Source organism: Triticum aestivum, chromosome 4D (assembly GCF_018294505.1).
Source record: "Triticum aestivum cultivar Chinese Spring chromosome 4D, IWGSC CS RefSeq v2.1, whole genome shotgun sequence".
NCBI lineage: Eukaryota > Viridiplantae > Streptophyta > Magnoliopsida > Poales > Poaceae > Triticum > Triticum aestivum.
The window spans coordinates 15,778,886-15,800,284 of NC_057805.1; the positions used below are offsets into that span (position 1 = coordinate 15,778,886).

At 42.9% G+C, this 21,399-nt stretch overlaps 3 protein-coding genes across 5 annotated transcripts; 1 reads left to right on the forward strand and 2 right to left on the reverse strand.

The window, feature by feature from the left end:
* The first annotated feature begins 2,574 nt into the window (after nucleotides 1-2,574).
* Nucleotides 2,575-6,859, forward strand: LOC123095778 (uncharacterized). The gene is made up of 6 exons (XM_044517342.1): nucleotides 2,575-3,345; nucleotides 4,904-5,006; nucleotides 5,234-5,289; nucleotides 5,635-5,799; nucleotides 6,068-6,181; nucleotides 6,503-6,859. Exons 1-6 carry the CDS (start codon nucleotides 2,575-2,577, stop codon nucleotides 6,593-6,595), a joined length of 1,302 nt encoding a protein of 433 aa, XP_044373277.1. The 3' UTR covers nucleotides 6,596-6,859.
* A 441-nt stretch (nucleotides 6,860-7,300) lies between these two features.
* LOC123095779 (proteasome subunit beta type-2) lies at nucleotides 7,301-10,064 on the reverse strand. The gene is made up of 3 exons (XM_044517343.1): nucleotides 9,761-10,064; nucleotides 9,489-9,612; nucleotides 7,301-7,846 (listed from the first exon to the last, which is right to left on the reverse strand). Exons 1-3 carry the CDS (start codon nucleotides 9,916-9,918, stop codon nucleotides 7,493-7,495), a joined length of 636 nt encoding a protein of 211 aa, XP_044373278.1. The 5' UTR covers nucleotides 9,919-10,064; the 3' UTR covers nucleotides 7,301-7,492.
* A 481-nt stretch (nucleotides 10,065-10,545) lies between these two features.
* LOC123095780 (chloride channel protein CLC-d) lies at nucleotides 10,546-20,817 on the reverse strand. Of its 3 annotated transcripts, none has more exons than XM_044517345.1 (23): nucleotides 20,420-20,817; nucleotides 20,223-20,295; nucleotides 19,031-19,252; nucleotides 18,909-18,955; nucleotides 18,736-18,834; nucleotides 17,957-18,031; nucleotides 16,177-16,265; nucleotides 14,790-14,930; nucleotides 14,639-14,709; nucleotides 14,042-14,121; nucleotides 13,805-13,954; nucleotides 13,645-13,704; nucleotides 13,493-13,567; nucleotides 12,981-13,132; nucleotides 12,699-12,834; nucleotides 12,477-12,608; nucleotides 12,296-12,373; nucleotides 12,166-12,221; nucleotides 12,007-12,084; nucleotides 11,622-11,778; nucleotides 11,441-11,542; nucleotides 11,196-11,340; nucleotides 10,546-10,952 (listed from the first exon to the last, which is right to left on the reverse strand). In XM_044517345.1, the coding sequence occupies exons 1-22, from the start codon at nucleotides 20,618-20,620 to the stop codon at nucleotides 11,230-11,232; spliced, it is 2,385 nt and encodes a 794-aa protein (XP_044373280.1). In that variant the 5' UTR covers nucleotides 20,621-20,817; the 3' UTR covers nucleotides 10,546-10,952; nucleotides 11,196-11,229. The 3 variants fall into 3 exon arrangements, with proteins under 3 accessions (XP_044373280.1, XP_044373281.1, XP_044373279.1); XM_044517346.1 differs by having other exon boundaries at nucleotides 11,299-11,340; nucleotides 20,420-20,816; XM_044517344.1 differs by having other exon boundaries at nucleotides 11,294-11,340; nucleotides 20,420-20,815.
* Nucleotides 20,818-21,399: the final 582 nt, after the last annotated feature.

Consider the following 21,399-nt stretch of genomic DNA (forward strand, 5'->3'; position numbering starts at 1 on the left):
TATAGGCATCACGTCCGAGACAAGTAGACCGACTCATGCCTGCATCTACTACTATTACTCCACCAATCGACCTCTATCCAGCATGCATCTAGGGTATTAAGTATAAAACAGAGTAACACCTTAAGCAAGATGACATGATGTAGACAAAGTAAACTCAATCAATATGAATAAATCTCGTCGTTTTACCCTTAATGAGAACAATACAAATACGCTGCTTGCCCCTTCCTGTCACTGGGATATAGAGCACTACAAGATTGAACCCATTACAAAGCACCTCTCCCACTGAAGATAAATCACTCTAGTTGGCCAAACCAAACGGATATATCAGACAGAAATACAAAGTTATAACAATCATGCACAATAAAGTTCAGAAAATACTCCATTAATATCCATGAATAGTCGATCATAAACCCACAATTCATCGGATCCCAACAAACACACCGCAAAAGAAGATTACATCAGATAGAACTCCAAAACATCGAGGATAACATTATATTAAAGATCAACGAGAGAGAAGAAGCCATCTAGCTACTAGCTATGGACCCGTAGGTCTGTGGTGAACTACTCACGCATCATCGGAAGGAAGCAAGGCAAATGTAGAAGCTCTCCGTGATCGATTCCCCCTGCGGCAGAGTACCGGAAAATACCTCCAGATGGGATCGCGGAAGAATAGAAACTTGCAGCGGTGGAAAAAGTATTTTGGGTGGCTCTCCGTTGGTCTCCCGATTTTAGAGAATTTATAGAGGTGGAATTAGGTCAAATGGAGCCACGAGGGCCCACAAGGCATCAGGGCGCGCCATGTTGCCTTGTCATCTCCTCATTTGCCTTCTGGTCTCCTCCCGAAGCTTCTAGGGTCTCTCTTGTCCAGAAAAAAAATCATCAAAAAAATTTGTAGCGTTTGGACTCTGTTTGGTACTGATTTCCTGGAAAATAAAAAATAGGCAAAAAAAATTAACTGGCACTAAGCACTGGGTTAATAGGTTAGTCCCGAAAATGATATAAAATAGCATATAATTGCATCGGATATCCAATTCGGTTCCCAGGCTCATCTGCTCCCGCTCAGAAAAAAATAAAAATAAATACTAGAAAAATTCAAAAAATTCCCCAAAAAAATTGTGTGATAGATAATTTACCACGTGAGGTCCGCTCCAAATTTCAAATTATTTGGACATTTTAGTAGCTCTCGGCAAAAAAGACAAATCGGGTCAGAACAGTGCATAAACAGTAAACATTTTTACAGACCCCAATTTTGTCTTTTTTGCCGAGAGCTGCTCACATGTTCAAATGAGTTGAAATTTAGAGCGGACCTCACGCATCAAATTATCTACCACCCAAAAAAATGGAATTTTTTGAATTTTTTTAGTATTTGTTTTGATTTTTTTTTCTGAGCGCGGGTGCAGATGAGCTCGGGAGCAGAAACTCCGCGTCCATAATTGCATATAAAACATCCACGATTGATACTATAATAGCATGGAACAAAAAAAATATACGTTGGAGACGTATCAGAGGCGGGCGAGACGGCGGAGAAGGAGGCAGAGGCGACGACGTCAGATTGAGTGTGGAGGCTCGGATTGCCGGTCCAGCAGGGCAGAAAATTTATTTGTTTGCACGGATTGTTGAACAATATTCTCTTGTGATCGGGCATTTAAAAACTATGCATACTTGCCCCTTTTTAGTTGTGATCAGGACAATGTGATCCGGTGCTGATGTGATCCAGCATGCTATGTGCTTGGATGGATTTGAAATTCAAATTAACCGTACTAGCGGACATTTAGGGGATAGCATTGGATGGCCGGCTCTCGCATCCGTGTCCCTGGACTTGTTCTCCGATTCACGGGCGGGTGCAGTGTCCGGTTTAGGGGTCAGCGTTGGAGATGCCCTGACATTGTAATCATGGATGGAATAAAACTGCCCCCCCCCCCCTCCTGTCATAATAAACATGGCCTCAGCCAGATCCTCCATGGAGGAAACCAGAGGAAGGGTGGGTAAAGCGAATGGTGATGGTGCACTAGCAAATCAACAACGTAGGAGAGGGGGAGGAGTTTTCCTCAGAGACAAACATGGCGTGTTCATCGCGGGATCATGCCATTTTTTTCTTCAACTCACAACGCAGAGGTGGCTGAGCTAATGGCATGCCGAAGGGCCCTATCCCTTGCTCAAGAACCCCAGATACGGAAGGCCATCCTCGAGGCGGATTCTCAAGTGGCGGCGCGTAAGATTATGAATGTGCAGAAGGATCTCTCGACTAACGGGCAACTAGTTGAGGAGATTAAATGTTTACTAACCCCCTTTCAGGAGTCTATGGTTGCTTGGGTGTGACGTTCGGTAAATAAAGTTGCACGTATCTTAGCTAGGAAAGGTTGCGTTAGATTGCCCGAGCGTGTGAGCTCAAAGATTGCTCTAGAAGGAGCCATGAACATTGAATAAAGTGGCAACGTTTTCCCCCTCAGAAGAAAAAAGAATGTCAGATCACCCATGTTTCATCAACGTCGTCGGTCATTAGCAGGCCCGATCCAAGCCGTTGGTTGCCTCCCCGCGTAGACTGAAACTTCCACCCACCGTGCTCTTCTGTTCATGCCGCGGAAGAGGACAGACAGACACACACACACAAGCTCCGGCGCCGGTCATCCTCTCCACCCCGACCCTCCACCGCCACACACTTCCCAGAAAGAAAAGAAAAATCGCGCCTTGCGCTCCGCCATGGCCGCCGCCTCCCTCCTCGAGCCCGCCCGCTTCCTCTCCCCGCACCACCCGCGCTCGCTCCCGCCCCCGCCCCGCCGCGGCCCGCACCACCTCCGCCCCTCGCCCCTCCCCGCCCGCGCCCGCTTCCCGCGCCTCCGCGCCCACCAGGCATCCCCCATCCCCCCGTGCCCCGTCGCCGCCGAGCCGGCAGCAAGACCGCCACCCCACGCGCTTCTCGACGCGCTCAAGCGGTCCCTGCTCGACTCGCTGGCGGCGCTCAGGAAGCCCGCGCTGGCGCTCCTCCTGGCCGGCGCGCTGCTCGCGGCCGCGGCGCCCCACCACGCGGCGCTGGCGGCGTCCGGCGGCCGCGTCGGCGGGTCCGCCTTCTCCTCCCGCTCCTCGCGGTCCTCCCCGGCCCCGTCCTACGGGTACACCGCGCCGGCGCCCAGGATGGGGGGCGGGTACTCCTCCGCGCCCTTCTACTCGCCCTCGCCCTTCGTGTCCGTCGGCCCCGCCTTCGGCATCGGCTTCGGGGGCTCCGGCTTCCTCCTGACCCTCGTCGGCTTCGCCGCGTTCCTCTACCTCGGTGGCTTCCTCACCGACTCCTCCGGGGGCGGAAGCGTGCTCACCGACACGCAGAAGACCACCGTCCTCAAGCTGCAGGTTCCTAATCCTACCCTTTCTTCTTCTGTTGTTTTCCTACGGTGGCTGGAAGGATTCCTTGCCTATGTACTCCACATTAGCATGGATCAATTGATGGACTCCACACTTCACATGTTTGCACCAAAAATATGCAAATGAACTGTCCATATATTGGTTGCTGTAAAATGTTGGTTATTGCAAAATGTAAACCACTTCTTGATTTGGCGCACCATATCTATGTGTTCTGCATAAAAACAGTGCCTAGAATTGATATTTGTGGCTATTTGGTTCTAAGTTCTTCTGGTATTTCGACTATTTCTTGCCTGAGTAATTCACCTTAGCATAGATCACTTGATGGACTCAACACTCTTCATATGTTTGCACGAACAATATGCAAATGAATTGTCGATAGCTTGGTTACTGTGAAATGTAAACCACTTCTTGATGTGGCGCGCCATTTCTAGATGTCTGCATAAAACATTGCTTGAGCATGCCATCGTGATTTAGCATGATTTTGGTTAACTGATACACTAGAAGCCGTGTGTGCCTAGAGTTGATATTTGTGGCTATTTGGTATTTTGGTTATAAATATTCTGACTGTTCCTCTAATGAATTGTTGATAAGCTGGTTACTGTAAAATGTAAACCACTTATTCAAATGGATTGATGGTAGATCGGTTATTGCAACATGTAAACCACTTCTTGATTTGGGCACTATTTCTATATGTTCTGCATAATACATTGCCTAGACTTGGTATTTGTGGCTATTTGGTTCTAAATTGTTCTGACAGTTCCACAGTGCTAACTTCTTGGATTCTAGATCCATCAATGGTTAAGGCTGTATTAAAAAGACTTAGCTTTTGTGTGTACATCTTTAATAAGGTTAGAAACTTTCGGAGCAGGTCCAGCTATGTTGTTCATTCTGTGATCTTGATGTATGTTGGCAGCTGTACTGTGATGCAACTGATGATATAATCATGCAAATGAGATAATGTCAACATTACTCATGTCATATAATTTAGACTCCTAATTTATTTGGGTAAAATGAGGGCCTTATACCATAAATTGTCCTTCCAAACATATAAACGAGAATGCATTAGGATCAGCTGGTGATACTACACTGTTGCCATATCATGGAGAATTTTGACTCATAAGAGCTATGGTATAACAAAGATATCATTAGCAGTTCTTTGTTTGATTTATTGCACACTTGCCTCTGATTGAGTGATGGTATGTTTATCTTCTAAAGCTTAACTATGTAGTGTTGCTTTCCAAACCGTGATACATCATATATGTTGTTTACAGCGTACTGTGCTTAGATGTATAGCAATTGGTAATTGCCAAATCAGGGCTTCTGGTGGCAGCTTTAATTTGTTTATTGGTAATCATGCCGACATTAGGCAATCAGAAATGCTTGCTAGCATTAATCTTTTTATCAGTAATCATGCCAACGTTACTCACAATGTATGTAGATTTACAACAAATTCACTGACACTTAATCCACATAGCATATTCCTTTATTTATCTGTGGAAGCAGTCCATTTTAATTTCCTAATCTATATGTTGAAATATGTTCGTAGGTTGGCTTACTAGGCATGGCCCGATCATTTCAAAAGGAGCTTGATCAAATAGCCGAGAAAGCAGATACGTCAACCCCAGCTGGGTTGAGCTTTGTACTAGCAGGTAAAACCAGATAATGTATGTTGCTTCATTATACTACTTCAAGTTATGGTGGTATATGGTATCAGGCAACAGCATATTTGTGTGACAGTTTTTATTATTGGCATGTGAAGTCAACATACTGCTTACCAAGCGAGCATACTGTGAAGATTTGTTATTTTCATAAGATTCTGACCCTTTTTCTTCTGCATTCAATCTAACTATTTTGTTGTTCATATGATGTCTTCCAGAGACAACATTGGCATTACTTCGGCATCCAGATTGCTGTATCTCAGCTTATTCAACAGTAAGCACACTTAGTTCTTTGATTTATATTCAGTTTATGCAGTGTATGTATTTTTTTCAATTCACTGGTAGTGTCAGTCATATCCGTCAATGTTTCATCACCAAAAAAAAAAGAAATATTCACAAATTTTGAATGGTACACTATACTTTCATACTAAAGTTTGTAGGTTGCCTAACATCCCACACATGACCACTATACATGTAATTACTAATTGATCCCTTTTTTGCCAACCAAGGAAAGGAGCTCTGCCTGTCTTACTAGCAAGATTTTATAGATTTGGAATTCGGTAAATTTCTTGTTTGGATTCATATTTCTTAATCTCTTCGGTATTAACTTATTCTCAAGGTGGATGTCAAACGAAGCATGGATGATGGGGAGAAACGTTTCAATCAACTGTCAATTGAGGAACGAGGCAAGTTTGATGAAGAGACACTCGTGAATGTGAACAGTATCAAGAGGCAAAAAGCAGGCACTCAAAGATCAAGTGGTTTTAGCAACGAGTACATTGTGGTATGCTTTTCAAACATTCAAATTAAATGGAAGCAATCTTTGGATGTAATATATCTGATATTTGGGACCTTCACAGGAGGTTCACTTATTCTAGTTATTTCTACCTAGTAAAATAAACGTACTGTACTACTGTGGAAATATTCCCACCCTTGTTGCAAATTTTGTTATAAACTATATTCCCTCTCTTTACTGACAAAACCTCCTGATTAGCTGTGTTGCTAGTGGTAATCATCAGTTCATATCTAAACTTTTTTATTCTTATTCGTAGATTACCATATTGGTTGCTGCTGAGGGGGTGTACAAGCTACCTACTATAAACAGCAGCAGTGACCTGAAGACAGCTCTACAAATGCTTGGTGGCGTACCGTCAAGCAAAATAATGGTATTCTCTGCTTGTTCCTTTTCTCTGGAGTCGATGAATGTAAACCAGCAGCAACCTGGTCATTGTAACTAAAACTAACAATGCTTTCGAGTAGAGCTAGCTTGTTAGATCCACCATAAATTTTGCACTCCACTAGTATCGAAGAATCTTTTTTTTTTTGCATCGATAGTATCGAAGAATCTGACATTATCACATTGTGTGCACTCAATGAGCAACATTTTGTTAGATTTTTTCTTGCAATGCATGCTGTTATCCACCTTTGGTTGATTTAATGAGGCTATAGCAATAGTGTTTAACCATTTTCGTTGACCTTCTTCATAGGCGGTCGAGGTCTTATGGACACCACAGAATGAGAACGACACATTGTCGGAGCGGGAACTCCTGGAAGATTACCCACTTTTGAGGCCCCTATAGAAGGATTTAAGATGTATACTGCCCTGCCCCTACAAAGGATTTCATTTTTGACAGTCCAGCTTATTAACTATAGCTCAGGTTTTGTGTTTGTAAAAATATAATTGTAAATGAAGTCGCTTCCTCGTAGCAGCTACATGAAAGTTTGCTCAACGGAACAGCACAGCATTCAAAATCTGACATAGTATGGTAGTATCATCCAGTTTTTCTGATGTGACTCAAGTTTGTAAGCAAGTTTCTTCTGCATGAACAGATTAGTCGTACTGCCGGTTTGTCGCGTGGCATTTTATTTACCACTGAATCATGTTAAGAAACATTCATGAAGAAACGAATATAGTGACAAACCTGCAGATGAAATGCATGTTTCTGGAAAGTGTTTCCTCCCGTTCCAGGTTATCAGGCAAAGTATTTAGAGTAGTACATGAGTAAAAATCCCAAGCAAGAAATTACATGTGTATCCTCATATTATTACAACAGTAATGTTTGCAAGGAAACAATGCCAAACAGTTTCCACTCAGGCAGATCACCACATCAGTATTTAAGACCGCACAGTTCATGGTTTTGTATGAGCAGCACTATTTAGGATTTAACAGATGAACCACGCAGCACGCATTACACACAAATTCTCAGCACCGACAGAAGCAGAACAGTAATAAGCAGCAGCAGTCATTAGCAGGAAGTCCAGAGTACCCGGAGCACAGCATTCAATAGCAAGAAACAGTGAAACATATAACCATGAAATGGGGGTCATAAACAGACTATAGTCCACAGCTGGGAGAATTTGCAACACAGTTCTCGAACCGAAACGTATTGCGATTACATAGTGACAGTACTCGGAAACAATTAACAGGAAGGGTTCAGTCTCCAGCCTCCAAATGACCACCGACAGGGCCAATCACCTCAGGCAGTTGTTGCTATTGTTGCGGTTGCGGTTGCAGGACTGTCACCTCCGATCTCACGCCTAGCATAGTCCCTGGCGCCATCCTTGTCCACGATCTTGATGGCGAAATTCTGGGGCGCGACGACCAGCCGGAGTCTGATCTCCTTGATGCACTTGTCAACAAGGTCCACCGCTTCCTCAACAGTCATGTCAGGGCGGTACAACTTGTCCATCAGCGACAAACAGAAGTACGACCCATACCCGAATGCTCCCTTGTCGATCTTGTGGAGCGTCGCGATGTAGTCAATGTAGTACATCGATGCACCAGCGTCTTTATCAAACCCTGCAAGTATGATGTTTACAGAGTAGGGATTCTGCAAAATGAAACATGAATGTCAGGGAAAGAATTGTCAAGAGAAAAAGATGAATGTGTTGCCACCAAAATCAGTTAATGATGCAGTTGAATTCAACTAGAGCTCTACAGAAGTAACCTCACTCAGAAATAAAGGCAAAGGAAAAGGTGGCACGGAGGTGCCGACAACAAAGTAAACGCAATTATGTTACAAATGGAATAGTTAGGTGGTGTAGCCCAAGTCTGTGCTAAACATCATTAGTTTTTAATCTGTAAATTGCAGCCAAGATTTCTCTATATAAACCTACAACTAGGAGCCAAACAACAACAAAATGGAAAAAGGACAGAGCCCTGCACTTGCTTCTTTACAGTGAATGTAAAGTTCAGAATTATGCACTTCGTGCAAGTTAAAACACTGCAATATCTCACTAAAATGTTAGTCATGAATTCTCACAAATGAAAACAAAAACAAAAATGTCGATGATTTAATCTACTAGCAAAGAAGAAGCGCCCAAGGACCATAGAGGCATAACATGAAAATGAAAGACAGTTCAGAAAATGCATTAACATAAATGATAGCTCTATCCACTACACATTTGCTTAGTCTAGAACAGTTCTTCTGTATTAACATGTAACGTTGCTCCATGATCCTAATGATGGAAACATGCAGTCAAGTTGAACTACCATTGATGCATGTTTTAGAAAGAAAAAATATGTACAAAGCAGTTAAAACCCATATGCAGAATGTAGAGGAATCCCAACTAATGTACAAAAGTCTGGTTGGCATTAACTTAAACTAGCATAAACACATGAGTGTAACACAGAGATCTATTTTTTCTATAAAAAAAGTCCACATTTAAGTCACCAAAAATCGCCAATCACATACCCAGCCCGTCGAACAGCAGGTCTACACCAGATCAAGTAACCTAAACAAAAAATGGCAATCCAGAAGTTTCAAACCCTAAGGAAACGGAAATGGTGTAAAACAGAGCTATCGCCTATGCTAAAGGTGGGGTTAACAAACCCTAGCCCTTCCCTGTGGCACTCATAGGTGATATAGCTCTATCCACTTTTTACTCTAGAACAGTTCTTCTGCATTATTATGTAACATTGCTCCATGATCCCAATGATGGAAACATGAAGTCAACTTGAGCTAGCATCAATGAGTATTCTAGACAGATTTTTTTGATCGAAGCAATTGAATCCCATATGCAGAATTTAGTTGAGGAATCCCAACTAATGTACAGAGGGGTTCAGGTTGTCATGAACTTAAACTAGCATAAACACAAGAGTGTATAACAGGCATCTAATTTGTCCAAAAATGTTTGACAAACAAATGACATACGGTATTCATCAACAAACCGTTAATATGAATATAAGAAGACCTACAAGGCTACACAATAGTAAGCCATAAGACCCCATTCAAGTTAGCAAAAATCCACAATGACATCCTCAGCGCTTCGAACGACAGGTCTACACCAGAGCAAGTAACCTGAACAAAACACGGTAATCCAGAAGTTTCTGCCCAATCGAACCCTAAGAAACAGAACCGCTGTGCTATAGGTGGGGATAGCAAACCCTAGCCCCTCCCTCCCAGGGACACGCACGGCCAATCCGCAGCAGGACCGTTAGATAGCATAAGAGAAAGTGGGCTGTGTCGGCACCTTGCGGAGGGCGGTGGCGAGCTCGCCGCGGGTGAAGTTGGCGGTGGCGGCGGTGCTGAGCGGCATGTTGTTGCGGAACTGGTAGAGGTGGAGGTTCTTCTGGATGAACTCGGTGAACTGCACGCTGTTGTTGCCGCCCGACGCCCCCGGAAAAGAAAAAAAAACAAGGCCAGATCGGGTCAGATCGAGACCGCAAAGCCGCCCCCAGCAGAAAAGCGAGCCCGGAGCCGCCGGGGTGGGCGGATCGGCGACGGGCGTGGAGGGGTGCTTACCGGTCGCCGGGCTCGCCGGAGGCGCCCATGAGCTTGTGGGAGTCGAGGAGCATGATCTTGTCCTCGTCCGTCTTGTGGACGAGGATGCTCTGCACGGCGGACGTGTCCGCCGCCACGACCGCGAAGTCGCGGCCGACCACGCCGATGACGCACTCCATCGCCGGTGACGCCGCCGGGGTTCGGCTGGGGTTGGTGGGGGAGTAGGGATTTGGGGGACGGGCGAGCGAGCAGACGGCGAGAGAGGTTGTAATTTGGGGGACTGGAGCCGAGCCCGGCTTCGGTCCCAAGAAAGAAAGGAACGAGCCGAGAGAGTCAGGGAGACAGGGACTTCGGGCCTGAGTGGGCTGGGCTGCCTTTCGGTATTACAGGCCTGTCCTGAATAAAACTGTGTGTCCCCCTCAAAAAAAAAAAACTGTGTGTGCCCCCTCAAAAAACAAAATGTGTGTTCGTTCCTCAACAAAAAACTAAATGAAAGAAACAAAAAAATCCCTTGCCTCAAAGAATGAACTAAAAAAATCTCTGAGAAAATCTGTTGAAAGAACTGTGTTTTTGTGGTGTGCCAGTTGTTTTGTTGAGTATTAATAACAAGGCACCGTTGTGAGTTCCCCACTGGCTTTAAATTTTCATCGACGGCTTGAACTGCCTTCATATCCATCTTCAGATCCTGCCAGCAACTCTTGCCATACATGTAACTTTTCTTTTAGAGAGGGAGAAAGCCAACACATGTATAAGCGATAGCAGAACCGAAAATAAATGAGGTGATAGGATTCGACCCAGTGCACAGATTCCGACCTGCTATATCTTCCTTGTTATATCATCTCAACCACAGAGAAGCAATTTACTCGAAAGAATTTCAATTTTCTCGTGGTTTACATGGATGACGGCTACGGACATCAGTGAGTCTATAAACATTTTTTGTTTACAATCGCCTAATTAGTCACCACCGCACGGGGCCATCCTCCCGTTGCATCATCAACCTTGAAGAATCCTGCGTCTGTAGCTCGTTGGGCGTTGCTTGGTTTGCGTACCATCACGACATGCGGTGGAATAAGGTTAACTGCTTGCTATCAAAATTATCTTTGAGACGCTCTGTATGTTGTGCTATGTATTTACTCCTCCGATCATCAGGCTGTCAAGAAGAGGACGCTCCAGGTGCGCGCTCCCCCCTGCCGTTTTACCGTTCAGGTAGGCTCTGCAAAGACGAAACAGTCCCAAGTCAACCCAAAACAGAATCGACAAGTTGCTGCACCACATCCAAATGTCACCAGCCTATTTCGGTGATGTAATGCTTCTCTAGACAAGCACCGGTGGATCCAGCGCGGCATAGAGTGCCACCGTCAATAGGCAGGCGGTTTAGTGAATCCGATCAGTGAGACGTAGTCCGAACACTTATGTGCTCGAGCATGGCAATAGCATCGAGTTAGAATCTACTCACTGTTTCCAGTGCGATATTGAGAGAGTTGCTAACTTCAGTTCTGCGCATTGCGGCGCAGCAACGAAAAGCTCAGCTTGCAAGAAGTAGATAATATAGACCTTACACTGGTCGACTGGAGCTCTGTTGTCGCGGTATTGCCATCCTCCTGTAATCAAAACAATAGAGCTGAGAAGGATGTCCAGACAAATATACTTTCTTAACTTCTGTACAATATACGACAGCAACGATTGTGTGGCTTATATCACCTCGAGTAAGAGATCTTTTCTTGTTATCAGTCCTACGACCCGAGAAGGCCGAGGAACGACGAATATATGCCTCAATCCCAGTTGGCGGAAGAGATTGTACACCTGAGAATCGTTACAAAAGATCATTTCAATATCCAACTCACTGAAGTGAGTGTATGGTCCAAATAAAAGCAGGCTTTACCTTTGCCAAAGACATGTCCTCTGGCACTATGTAAGGAGACGGATTTAGAAATGGGGCAAGATCTAAATACAACCCAAGTTCCTCATCCGTCAAATGAATATCATCAATTGACTTTCCCTTACTTGAAGCTGGCTTAACAAAGTCACTAAAATTATGCCTGCATAACAGCAAAAACAGTCCATTATTACCAGCCAATAGACTATTGGTTCCGACTTAAGGCTGTCCTTGGCATTGCGGTGGATTCTCATAATCACATTTGCCCCATCCGCTTTTCCCTATTTTAGTGTTTGTTTGAACCGGTTTTGCCTACTTTTGTGCATAATTTTCCATAGCAGATTATAAAATAAGCACAGTTCAGCACCGGCAAACTGAGCGTTAGACAAACCTGTTCAGTATGCCTGGCCCACAAGGGAAAGGAGTATTCTGGAAATCTACTTTAGATTGCAAAAGCACCAACAAGTGACTGAAAGAAGAGGACAAATGGGTCAGTGTTCAGTGTACAAGGTAAACCAAGAAAGCAAGGGCAGATGGTACTGCATCTTACCTACGAAGTATGAGACCTATGACAAGCGACTCGCCATTCTGCCCACGTTCAACAATCTGAACAACAAAAGAAAATCTGTTATTTAAACCCCCACAGAAGCAGCTGTGTTCTAGAACTGGCATCTACTTACAGGGAAGCCATTGTGCTTGTTGCTTTGCAGAACAGAAACAATATCAACAACTCTTGAAACACGAGGAAGGCACACAACCTAACACCAAACACCAGAATATTGGACGTGTTAGATTTGGAACTATACTGACACAACATATAGTTCTTTCTTCCACCTTGAATGGAATAAAAATCATCAGAACCTTTTGATTCTTGCAGGCATCCTTCGCATTCATGTTTCTCATCACTTGTTTAGGCCTAGAGTCAAGTAAAGGGATGCCCTTTAATCGGGCCTGCTCTTCATATAGCCCCTCGTTAAAAAAATCACCAACAGCCTACATGAATAGAAGTCAGAAGGAACACTCTGCATGTTCAACAAGGAGTCAAAGTTCACAGAGTTTGAGCAATGTTTGCAGAGTTTTTACCTTAGAGATTAGAAGAACAAGCATGATTAATGGCAAGAGTTGCAAGTTGTTTGTAATCTCAACCATAATAACACATAAAGAGACAGTCATTCTCATCGAACCACCAAGAAACGAAGCAGCACCAAGTAGAGCATACCTATAGCAATATTAATAATAGTAAAATAGCCAGAGCAGAAAGGAAGAATAAACTTCAAGGGGCCATTAATGCAAAAATAAGAAGCCTAATAAATAAAATTAATAAGACATGCAGCATAGGTTTAATTGGAGATAGTGATAACTCACGTGCCCTCGTCAACATTTAGTTTCTTATAGAACTTAACAACAGACATTCCAACAAGCCGGCCATATGTAGATCCAATCATTATTCCTGGGACAAATTGACCAGCTGGAACAGCAGTTCCAAATGTTACAACAGCTAAGGAGTAAAACATGACCTGAGCAAAGCAATAAAAGGGGAAAGGTAAGTATATGACAAATAAAGTTTCTTGATATCTCAAAACTCATCCAAATGATGGTAAATGGAATGGCGAGAAATAAAGTTCGCTACAGCATCGGAATATGCATAGAGTAGCGATAACCATCAATTTTTATTATACCAACAGCATGTGCTACTAATACAAGAGAACACAATCGAACTTCGACGAGACTACTGATTATTCGAAACTTTTTTAGATCATGATTATTTGGACTTGGCAAGTACTTTTTCATGTTTTTCCTTAGTTCAACAGCTCATGGAGTTAGGAAGATATTACGAGGTATAATATTCCATAAATCAAGCAGACAGAAAAGGGTACCAGGAACGTGATAAGGCTTTGTGCGCTGTACTCATGGAATGTTTTTGCACTGAACAGATTGCGTATTGCATCATCCTGCAAGAGAATGTTATTGAATATTGTGACATGGAATACGGACCATGGAAGGAAAAGCTTTTCAAACATATTCTGACCTGAGAATTGAAGAAAATGGTTGCCAGATCATTGTATTCATTATCTTTTGAGCAGTAAAACTGCAATATACAGACAACATATTAAGAAAGAACACAACCAATATTACTGTAGCTAAAGAGAGCATGTAATTCAAGTTGAAAAATCCTAAAGTAGACTCACATTAACAAAATTCCCATCTGTTCCAGGTGGATGAGGGCACTGGATACCAGAATTGGTTTCTAATTCAGGACATGGGCTGCATTTCCTCAGTAGTGGCAACACAAAGGAAACAGTGGATGTTATCAAAGATATGAGGCAAGCTTCAAAGATCTGCAAATTTTAACCTGGATGTTAGGTATATAACTACAAGAGGAGTTCTACCTTTATAACCACTAATATATCATATCTCCAGCATACCTGGACTCGTTTCCCTTTCTTATGAAGATACGTTCGCCGCCATTTAGTTATATACAGGGTGAGTTGATTAAATAGCGCTCCTGAAGAAACACCCAATGAATTAACTGAAAAATATGAAATATGGCACAAATATAGGACTGTTTATTTGTTTGGGCCTACAGTGAGTTTGTGGGTAGGTTTTTTCACAATTGTGATACATCGGTTAATTAACATATTATTTTCATGTAACTTGATCCAACTCTAACTACAGGGGATTCTCTACAAGACACCCTCAGGCCTCAGCTGTTTAGCCAACTGTGACAAAACCTAGCATAGTGCAGTACTTACAAAATCAGTAGGGAGAAAATGAACTAGACTGAGGGAATAAACCCCCCAGTCAGCCTAAAGTTGAGTGAGTACAAGAATCCAGGCTGGCTAGGTGCAGCTTTGCTTCTCTAGCCAGTTGACATCCAAAGGAGTTCTCGTCAAGTAAACAATGTTGACTGTGGCAATTCTAGATATTACTGGGTAAACTTTATGAATGAGTTCTCGTCAGGTACAACGCCTGACTATGGCATTTCTAGATATACTGAGTCAACTTTGCATACTGTAACTTACCAAGGAGTCCACCAATAACACCAATAATTGCCACCGGCAGAAGTTCCTGGTAAGAGTAATCTTCTTGACCTCTTTACGAAAAAGTAAACAATCAATATCACAATTCACAGGTCATTTTCATTCCCTTATAACTAGGAAAAAGTAATCTTACCCAGATATGTCCCAGATTATGAAACCGCCAGCCCCAAAATGACCACATTTTCCGCTGTCACACCAATTCATTGCTGATCGCACCACAACAGCCACAACAGCAGATGTAAAGAATACTCTCCACATAAGATGGCTTCTCCACCTTCAGCAATATAATGATAACATAATCAATCAAATCACATTACATTGAAGTGCAAGACCCGCAGTTGAACAACATATTTCAAATCATTAGGCTACCCAGCGTGCGTAGATGTCCATAAAAAGAACTGCCATGAGAGGTTCCACTTCATAAGTGTATTACCAACATTACATAATGAATTGGATGACAGTAATACCCAGCAAAAGCATACTAAGTAGTAGGTCTAAACAACTAGCTAAGATCAAACCAGAGAGTAAAAGCAACAAATCTATGAAAAATGTATTACCGTGACAACTAAAGTAAGTTCCACGGAGAGCAAGAGACCCAATTTACATGCAACATGATTATCTTTCTTGAGCCAAAAGTACACTTACAATAGTATTATAAAACGTGTAATAAAACGGGAAATGGTGGTGATCCCACAACCCTAAAATATGATATTACATAAAATACAGTGGTACTTAGGTGGCAACCGTGCTCTTGATCTTCATAGTAAGTCAACTCATGTATATACTATTGGAAGCACAGGGCCAAAATCTTGAAAAAACTAATACGGCAACACAAGTGAAAGGAAGTGCACTCAGGTGCATTTCTTGAGTTGCAGCCTGGGAAACCTGGCAATGTCCCTCATGATAGACTATATTATCCATCAGGTAGCCAGTCCCTAAATAACATGTATTTCCAAACGGATGTTCTCAAGTTCAATTTAAAACTAAACAAATGCCCTTGCATGCTGTTGCAGTGTAGCAGAAGTGCAGCCTATATTCATCTATGACAACATTTTGAGTATTTATATTGGTCATGCAAACAAATGAAGCAGGTTCCTCATAAAGGTAACTTTAATAAGTGCATTGTTATAAACAAATCAGAGAGACATAATGAGCAGAAAACTGCTGCTCATGCATTTCTACTTTTGTACTCATTTGGCAATTTAATAGACGATTGTGGAGTGAATCACATTTGTGCTAAAGGTTTTCTTGATAGCAGCTATAGAAAGAAATAACTAAGCCAGAAAAGGACATATATAAGCTGTTAAAAGTGTATTCAAGGTTATTGAATCAGAAAAACCTGTTAGTACTGCCCTACTGCTTACTGAAAAGTATATGAACATTCTCTAACTGAAATAGTTGTCTACTAAATGTAAAGAAAACAATAGGGTAAGACTAGAAGTATAGATCAAAAGATGGAACAAATTACATTGGTCACCATGGCTAATTTTATTATTAGTATGATGAAAGAAAATTCTTACCAGGATGTAACTTCCTCCAGAGCAAATAGTACCCCACCAACCGGAGCTCTGAAGGCGGCAGCAACTCCAGCTGCACATCCACATGTCACCTTTTGAAACATTATTAATATAGCTTTGAGATCTTTAATATGAAAACTCACCCATTCTATTTTAAATACAGGCTTAATGTCATGTTAGTATTTGAACTTTAATGTACACACACAATCTGATTTACTTTTAACACTCACTGAACATAATTTACCTACTGAACTTTTACCAGGTGAAATAAAGAAATGCGCATGTATCGAATAGAAGCCAAAAAAAATTACAGCTCACTTACAAAATGTAAATTTGTCTATCCAGATATCTCAGCAAATCCGCTTAACTTTGAAGGTAAGAGAGCTTAGGGTACCAGCAAGCCCATCGACTGGTTCCAGGAACTGAGAGGCATCAGGCACATAGCCAGTAGTTGAGACACTTATTTTGGAACGGAGGGAGTAGATTTTATCAAGAGAAAAGGGATTACCACTTATCCTCAGGCCCATCCACTTGATCCAATAGCTAATAGAGACATTGTGCAGAGCCAGCACTAGCCAATATGATAGCAACAGAGGTTACAGACTTCCCTCATCAAGAAAAAAGGGGCTCTAGATGGCACCAGCCAGGAAGTTTTAGACTGGTGCTACCATGTGAGACATGACAGGAGAGCCACAGTTGCAACAGGCCAAGGAGGAGGTATGTTGGATAAGAATAACAAGTTATGCCCCTGATTCTCAAGCTAGTTTGTCTCACACATTGGTTTTGGTTTAGCCCCAAAGTTGATCTCCTGGGAGTGTAACGCGGGCTATACAATGCATTGTACTCCACCAATAAAGCAAACAAGAATTGCCAACCTCCCTAATCTCTATTGCTGACTGCCACTTCATTGCCCCACCCTCATGGCAGAAAGGTAACAAGGTCCTGGACCTTGCCCTCCTGTTGACTCTACGACCTAATGTCCAAACAAGGCCCCCATAGAGCATCCACAGAGTGATGTTTTGCTGCCTCTAAGCCCTTAGAGGGCGGTGCCATACACTGCAGGTGTGAGCCTCTACGCCAAAATCATTGGCGACACAAGCATAGTGTCCACCTCCAACCTTTGCTTCGGACTAAAATAATCCGCTGGCCCATGCGGGGAGAGAGTGCTGACCATGTCAAGAAGATGAGAAGAAGTAGGTTGTGAATCAGGGTTTTTATTTTATTTTATTTTATATGGGTCCACCTTAGAGGCTCGGAGTATTTGTTATACACTACAGAGTTTTGAGCTAAGCTTAGAGGCTCGACATGGGTCCCAGCTTGGAGGCACTGGGGACGCCCTTAGCTCCCTAGAATGTGCAGATGCTTCCAGTCAAATCCCGCATTTTAAACAGGGAAGAGGAAACTGGTCGTTGAAGTGTTAGCCTTAAGCTAGAGTCGTCAAGTTTTAAACTAGAAAGATAGTTTTAGTGTCTGAAATCTGAAACATTTCAATCTCAATGGAACAACCTTAGTTAACAATGTTAACATATAAAAAATGCCATAACCCACAGTGAATCTCAATACAACATTCTATACTATACCCCAAATATCTCATGCAACCAGGATATGCTCATTTTTCTCTGTTGACTGGCAGATAGCAGGCAGTGACACTGGTCACACTACGGATTTTTTTTAATCTAATAAAACGGTTCAGCTGAAACGTTAATACGGAAAAAGAAAGCCATACATCAAGAGATGGAAACGTTAAAAAAAATGACATTGCATGCGAAACGAAATAACTTACAAGATCTCGCCGATCTCGATCGCTTTCAAAAATCTGTACCCATCTAGAATTCAAGTGGTACTTCGCGGATCCACCCTATGTATATGCACAGAGTAATTAGTTGGCAAATTTATGTGCGCAGAATAATCATAAATTACTTACAGAATGGAAATGAAGTAAAGCAAGAAAAACAGAAGCTGCTGGCGAGTCCTTATTTACTGGGTTTTGGGACAAACAATTGTTGGTCTATATAACAGAGTTACAAGTGTAACCACAGTACCCAATCCGCTCAAGTAAACATCACTACTTATATCTAAAATATTCATGAGATGTTGTATCGCCACTTTTAATTTCCCTATAAAAACAACGCCAATGGTAGCATGCTTTATGACTTGATGAGGTTGTTGATTATTATATCACACTATCAGACTAAAAAATCACACCAAGTACTATGTTACATGTAATAACAACCATCTTTGTTAATTTTATCATGATGACACTGAAAATTCTTGAGAGGGTTTCCATGGGTTTTCCAAATTGATGGTGGTGACTGGTCACCGGTGAGAAACTGAAAACTCTTTGGCATGTAAACAAAAGGCTTCCTGGTTGATCCACAGGCCTATGAGTCTATGACCCCTTTACAGGACAGGGGATACCACTAGTGAATATTTTGCATTCTGTCTATGCTGATCAAAAGACAAATTACAAACATGATAGAAAAAAATCATATATCTACATTTTGATTTTTAACTGAGATAAATGTTGAATGGAACAAAATTTAGATCGCCAACATAACCTACTTGCCCAAGAAGAGAAGCAATGCAGGCTCCAGTGTGAACAAGAGGACCTTCTTTTCCTAGAGCCAATCCACCTCCAACTGATCCGATGCTCCCAAAAATCTATTACTCAAAGCAGCAGCATTTGAGCATGGCATGACATATCATAATAGCTGACGGGAGAAATGTAAACTCACCTTCCCAACTAATGTTCTAAAAAGTAGGATTCCATGTGTATCAACTCCTACATAAATATTCCAGATTATGTCCCAAACTTGTCAGAATACCAATATCAGGAATTCAAGTGGTTAAACCTTACCATTTAAGTAACCTTTGATCTCTGGGATACCAGATCCAGCAGCTGCTGGTGCAAATTGTGTGACTATGTATACAGAAGAGAAGACGAGGGCTAGATTGAGAAGTATGTACACCAAGAACCCCACAAAATATGAGTGTTGTATTATAGCAAAAGTCAAAGTAAATTTCCATCCAGAGAAGTTCTCAACGGCCAAATTTATGAATATAGCAGCCAATCCAGTACCTGAAAACAGGATGATTGCATCATATAACAGAACAAAAATCCACTCTGTGCGAAAAACTGGACAACGGGCACAGAGAGGGGCAGAGGGCAAAATATAGAAGTATAAAAATAGTTTCCACTGGTAGATGTGTGGTCTACTATGTTAGGACTTAGGATTTCATATTTTTCGTATCAACTAAATCATAATTGTAAGGAATAGCCAGTTTGGAGGGAATTGAATAGGAATTTCAGGATAGCAGTGTTTGCGGATACACAAGGCCAGGAACGAGGAAAACAATATTTGTATTGAATTCAACTAGGAGAGGGATTTTTAACTGGTGGAAGTAAAATTTCACAATTTACGGTAGTTAACTGACTAAACAATCCAGTAGTATAAAACTCAGAAACAACAGTTATAGGTAGCAGTTGTGCAAGCGTCACGCAATAGCACCTAGTCAGTTCAGTTCAGTAGCTGCCAGCTTGTTTTAAACATTAAACATAAATATTGCTTCGGCATCTTGTGATCAATGCTAGCTTGCACTACTCACTTGGTCATCCTTTAGCCATTAATACCAGCTAACCAGCCAATACAAGGCGTAACCAGTAGACTATGCAAGAACCTCGAAAACGCTTATTCATTGTATATGGCTGATCTTTTGGAACATTGCCGAGTTTCATCGGTTAACTGGGGGATTTCAGGTGTTGGGATGTAAATCATAGTGATTTCTATATGGATCGCGTAGAGCGATTATATTACAGTTACTGATAATAAAAGATTTCTATATGGTCAGCATTCCTAGTGCTTGGCTTCCTGGGATGATAAAAATGTTTGCTCGTTTACATGACGCAGCCCGGTTTAACAATCACAGGGACCTCCTGCCAAACAATGCATAACCTACTTGCACACATCTGAAATCGCCAGATAAGGCTTTTTCTAGTCTCTGACAGACGACAAAATTCCGGGCAAACAGGTCATGGGGGAGGCACTCACCGACGCCGATGAGCAGGGCGAAGAACCACTTGAGCATGATGTAGTAGGGCACCCAGAACTTGCTCCGCTGGGCCTGCAAGCACCAAACACGCACCAGGAGCTCATCTACCTAACCGAACGCACACTGAAACCACGAGTAGGGAACGAGGGCACGGGAGAGAGCAAAAGGGCCCGCCGAAATGCGCGGCGCAGCGTACCTGCTCCTCCCGGTAGGCGTAGTTCTCGATGACCTCGTAGTCGAGGCTCTCGACGGCGCCGACGAAGAGCTCGTCCTGGGCGGGGGCGGAGGCGGCGGGGCCCTCCGGCAACGGCGCGGCGCCGTCGGCGGTGGGGAGGCGCGACCAGGCCAGCCGCGCCATCCCGATGCCGTCGGGGAGGCCCTGGTCGCCGGAGAGCATCGGATCCCGCCGAGGGGGGCGGGGCGGGCGATTCGAACGGCGGGACGACGGTGGGGAGTTTTTTACTGGACGGGGCGAAGCTCGGGGGGCACAGCTGCGGAGGAGGGCTCGGTTGGAATCGAGTTGTCAACAGTTTTTTTTGTTGTTGTTGTTGTTGGCTTGTGTTGTTGCGTACTGCGGGGGATGCTCTCGCGTCGCGCGTGTGCGGTCGTCGCGGGGCGGGGCGGGGGCCGGGCGGCGCTGCGGTTGGTTATCGGCGGGGGAGACGGATCGGGGCGGCGTGGGGCGCGCCGGAGCACGTGGCAGGAGGGAGGAGCGACTGCCCCCTTCCGGTCTGTGAGATTATTCTGTCCAGAGTTTTTTTTTTGACATATTATTCGTTTTGGCTTTTTACATACTCCCTCCGTCCAAAATAAATGTCTTAATCTTAAGACAACTTTATACTACTAAAACTAGTACAAAATTGAGGCACTTATTTTAAAATGGAGAGAGTATTATTCTGTGAAGAGTTAATTACACCTGCAATGCATAAACTTGCATGGTGGTAACAACAACAACATACAAAAACTAAAGCGACCCATAATAGTAGTACAAGAACTTACCTAACAGCACATTTAAATACAAATTCCCTTTATGTCCTGCAGGTGCAACTAACTCTTATTATGTGAACTCCTTCAGATTTTTGTTTTATCGGTTGCTAGGTTAGATGCGCAATCTTGCATATTGTTGTTAGTGAGTTGTCTTTAAACTTCAACAAAATGTTCCTTTTCCACTTTGCT

Bases quoted from the DNA above. Each gene is read 5' to 3' on its own strand.
- LOC123095778 (XM_044517342.1), top strand. From the start codon at position 2,575: ATGCCGCGGAAGAGGACAGACAGACACACACACACAAGCTCCGGCGCC. The intron at 5,290-5,634 runs GTAAGCACACTT...CTTATTCTCAAG, and splicing joins GTATCTCAGCTTATTCAACA to GTGGATGTCAAACGAAGCAT. The intron at 6,182-6,502 runs GTATTCTCTGCT...CCTTCTTCATAG, and splicing joins TACCGTCAAGCAAAATAATG to GCGGTCGAGGTCTTATGGAC.
- LOC123095779 (XM_044517343.1), bottom strand. From the start codon at position 9,918: ATGGAGTGCGTCATCGGCGTGGTCGGCCGCGACTTCGCGGTCGTGGCG. The intron at 9,613-9,760 runs GTAAGCACCCCT...CGGCAACAACAG, and splicing joins TCCGGCGAGCCCGGCGACCG to CGTGCAGTTCACCGAGTTCA. The intron at 7,847-9,488 runs GTGCCGACACAG...TTCATTTTGCAG, and splicing joins TCGCCACCGCCCTCCGCAAG to AATCCCTACTCTGTAAACAT.
- LOC123095780 (XM_044517344.1), bottom strand. From the start codon at position 20,620: ATGCTCTCCGGCGACCAGGGCCTCCCCGACGGCATCGGGATGGCGCGG. The intron at 18,956-19,030 runs GTAAGGTTTAAC...ATATTTATGTAG, and splicing joins GATCAAAGGTTACTTAAATG to GAGTTGATACACATGGAATC. The intron at 12,374-12,476 runs GTTCTGATGATT...GTTTGGTGTTAG, and splicing joins ATGCCTGCAAGAATCAAAAG to GTTGTGTGCCTTCCTCGTGT.